This window comes from Papilio xuthus, unplaced genomic scaffold, assembly GCF_000836235.2.
Source record: "Papilio xuthus unplaced genomic scaffold, Pxut_1.1 DF826362.1, whole genome shotgun sequence".
In the NCBI taxonomy this organism is placed as follows: domain Eukaryota; kingdom Metazoa; phylum Arthropoda; class Insecta; order Lepidoptera; family Papilionidae; genus Papilio; species Papilio xuthus.
In genome coordinates, this window is record NW_013532287.1 from 1 (window position 1) to 772 (window position 772).

Sequence of the window (772 nt, forward strand, 5' to 3'; positions counted from 1 at the left end):
GATGTGCGTCGCCGGCGCGCTCACCGACGGCGTCGGCGCAGTCGAGGCGGTGCGCGCCGGGGCGGTCTGCGCGCGCGTAGCACTCGATGACGCCCTGCTTGCAGTGCGCGCACACCGGCGCCACGCTCACCATGTTGCCGGTGCGCAGCTCGATGCGCGCCGCCGTCGCGTTCAGGTCCTCCACCGTTATCCTGCGTCCGCGCACACCTCAAGTTAGATACGGTCGCGTCGGCCACTGTCCGGTCTTGCGGCAAGTTTATCTGACTCGCCTGTATCTCTGCGAATGGTTATCGTCGAGATAGATGAGCTTCTCCATGAACATCTTCTCCTTGTAGTGACCGCGCGGCGCGCCGCCCGCCGCCACCCCCGCACCCGCCGCGCGCCCCGCCAGCGTCGCGTCCTCCACCAGCCGCTCCACCTGCACACGCACACACCTTACATTTATCATTACCATTCCTGGAAGCGTCTAACTATACTATTAGACCTAAGTCTAATTACATTTTAGCGTTATTGTATGTTACATTATATATAAAGCGGCCGCGAACCATTTTGTTAGAAATGCTGATGTGCTGGTCGGCGGGGTCCGCGTCCTCCGCTCGTCCCGGCTGTCCCGGCCCGCCGGGTTGGCCGGGTTGCGCCGCCTCGCGCTGGAAGTGGCTCTCGCGCACCGACTGGCTGCTGCCCATTACCTTCTCTGATGTACCTATTAAAATACATTACTATGGGGGCTAGTCTTAGCGTTTCCGCCGCTCTGGGCGAGATTTACCGAGCG

General features: G+C 61.3%; 1 protein-coding gene across 1 annotated transcript; it reads right to left on the reverse strand.

The window, feature by feature from the left end:
* Positions 1–24: 24 nt before the first annotated feature.
* LOC106123040 (uncharacterized) lies at positions 25–703 on the reverse strand (the record flags this gene model as incomplete). The annotated part of the gene is made up of 3 exons (XM_013319177.1): positions 25–191; positions 270–418; positions 546–703. Coding segments are annotated over 3 exons (474 nt in total), but the record flags the coding sequence as incomplete, so codon positions are not given.
* Between the last annotated feature and the right edge of the window lie 69 nt (positions 704–772).